The sequence below is a fragment of the Montipora foliosa genome, chromosome 5 (assembly GCF_036669935.1).
Source record: "Montipora foliosa isolate CH-2021 chromosome 5, ASM3666993v2, whole genome shotgun sequence".
Classification (NCBI taxonomy): Eukaryota; Metazoa; Cnidaria; class Anthozoa; order Scleractinia; family Acroporidae; genus Montipora; species Montipora foliosa.
In genome coordinates this window covers 3,500,327-3,502,826 of record NC_090873.1, presented here as the reverse complement: position 1 = coordinate 3,502,826, position 2,500 = coordinate 3,500,327, and the positions used below count along the sequence as shown (strand labels likewise).

General features: G+C 37.7%; 1 protein-coding gene across 3 annotated transcripts in view; it reads right to left on the bottom strand.

Moving 5' to 3' along the window:
- The window catches only part of LOC138003396 (uncharacterized), a 24,679-nt gene that overhangs the window by 8,413 nt on the left and 13,766 nt on the right, over positions 1–2,500 (bottom strand). For 2 of the 3 annotated variants that reach the window (XM_068849445.1, XM_068849446.1), the window contains exon 5: positions 1,224–2,202. In XM_068849445.1, the coding sequence (XP_068705546.1) occupies positions 2,075–2,202 (128 nt within the window). In that variant the 3' untranslated portion in view covers positions 1,224–2,074. Of the gene's footprint in view, positions 1–1,223; positions 2,203–2,500 lie in introns of those variants that run through there. The other variant, XR_011123518.1, reaches the window with a different exon arrangement.

Here is a 2,500-nt window from a genome sequence, read left to right as displayed (position 1 = left end):
GTTCCACGAACGTTCTTGACAAAGGAGCGACGTTCCAAGAACGTTGTTGGCAATTCCAGTCACGCTAGCACAACCAAAACAATGTTTTGTTTGCGCCAAGCTTGCTCAAAATAAGGGCAAGACACTTTGTTCTTTGCTTGTATTCACACAACTATTTCGAACAAGAAATAAAGAACGCAGTATTTTTCGCTTAGTTTACTTAGGTTTCTAGATCATATGTACTTGTGCGTACTTGAAAAAATGACCACGCTACGCGCCTGATATGCTAAATGAACTGGGCAGGAAATCACTGCAATCCCGTAGAATAATTGCCCGCTTGTCTATGCTTTATAAATTTAGAAACAATTTAGCGAGTGTAGATAATGCTAATCTCCACACAATTACCTATTCCTCTACGCGTTCCTCTGGGCACGCATATATGACTCTGAATGCAAAGTGTGATTTTTATAAGTATTCCTTTTTTTCCAAGAACCGTACAGGAATGGGATAAGCTACCAAAGGAAGTAGCGTTGAAAGAATCACTTAAATCTTTCAAGAGAGAAATTTCCACAATTTATTAGCTCAATTTGTGTATATAATACTAATATTATTGATGTTTTTAAAGTTTAATGCAGTCCTTTATATTCAGTATTGAATGTAGGACTTCAAACGCGATGTTTGACGAGTTAGCCCAAAGGTCTCTGATGAGTCCCTTGGCAGAGATGAAACATACGTATGTAAGGCTAACCACAATTATCTATTGTCGAATTCTTACACTTTTTTCAAGTTGTTAATTGGCAGATTATGCAATTGGGAATCCTTATGTGATACAAGGCCAGATTGCCACCATCATTTTGATGCTAGCGGGACTTCAAACGCGATTGTCGAATAAATAAATAAATAAATAAATAAATAAACCTTCTAGACAAACATTCCCCTTACAAAACATTGTCTCAACGTCGAGCCAAACAGATGTTAAAACCTTGGATTACACGTAGGCTAAGAAAATCAATCAAAGTAAAGAACCACCTTTATCACTCCGGTAGTAAATCCCTGTATAAAATTTATGGAAACAAAATATTAATTCTTTCTCGCCTGAGCTAGAAACTCTACTATCATAATTATTTCAGTCATAACTTAACTAATATGAAGAACACCTGGGCTGGTATTAATTCTTTAATTAATAACAAAAGAAAGCATTTCAAGTGTATTTCCTCAATCATTCATCCAGATAGTAAAGTCAGTGAAATTTTAAACATCTTTAATGACTTTTTTTCTTCCGTCGGACCAAACCTAGCATCTAAAGTACCTTCAACTAATCGTGAATTCACTGATTATATGTCTGGCCCAGGGAAGGGACTCCCATATAAAAAGGGGAGGGATGCTCGTCGTCTCTCTGAGGGGTGTAAATTTCGGATTTTGGTCTCACTTAGGGTGTTCTGGGAAAAACGAAATCATATGTAGCCGTGAAGGTCTCCTTTAGGGTTGCGCGCGAAGAAATATAAAAGTGTATACTTACACTTTTACATTTCTTCAAGGAGGTGAAAGTATTAGATGATAATGTCTTTGCCATTATTAAAAGTCACGGTATTTTTTGTTTCTCTGCGTTTTAATATGGTCTCTTTTAGGGGTCAAAAATAGCCTGGGTCACCCCAATCCTGGTCTCCTTTAGGGGTTTCATTTAAAATTTCCAACGAGCATCCCTCCCCTTTTTACATGGGTTTCCTCCCCACGGGATGTCTGGTAGCTTCGTTCAATCTTTCTCCTTTAATCCCATTGTGGCATCAGAAAATCGAGACTGAAATACTTTCCATTCCTCTCAACAAAGCTCACAGGTTATATTCCTGTCCTACCAGAATCCTAAGTATGAGATAAATTTAAATGTAATAGATAACAATACTAATACACTAACCTCGCTCGAATGTAAAGAATACGTAAAATATCTTGGAGTATTGATTGATAGTCATTCTTCTTGGAAATTTCACATTGATTATGTTGCTTCTAAACTTAGTAAGATCGTTGGAATCATTGCCCGCTTGAGACATTTTGTCCCGTTTGCTTTAGATACAAGTTTGCTTCATCCAGATCGCCTTTTTCACGGCATACAGCAGCTAACGTGCCACAGAGCTATGGTATCAGGTGGTTGGGATACCAGCTGTTCTTCCCAAATACCAGGGTTCAGCTTTGCCTCATCCAGGTCACCTTTTTTCCAGCATACAGCAGCTAAAGTGTTACAAACAGCGGTCAAATCAGGTATGTTATTAGAATCAGAACTACATAAAGTGTGTGTCCGGTTCACATCGATAATTTCAAACAAGTTACAAGGCCATGACGTGCCTTATTTATCTATGCCTTATCTATGCTTCCGGTCCATTAATTTTTAAAAAATCTTCATGAGCAACGCGCCTCGTAATTCAGTCTCCAATTGAACGCAAGGAAGGGTGATTTTTTTGTAATTTTGTAATGGGTACTTGTCCCATACCACTTGGGTGGCGAGATATAAATGAACTAAAAAGACGAA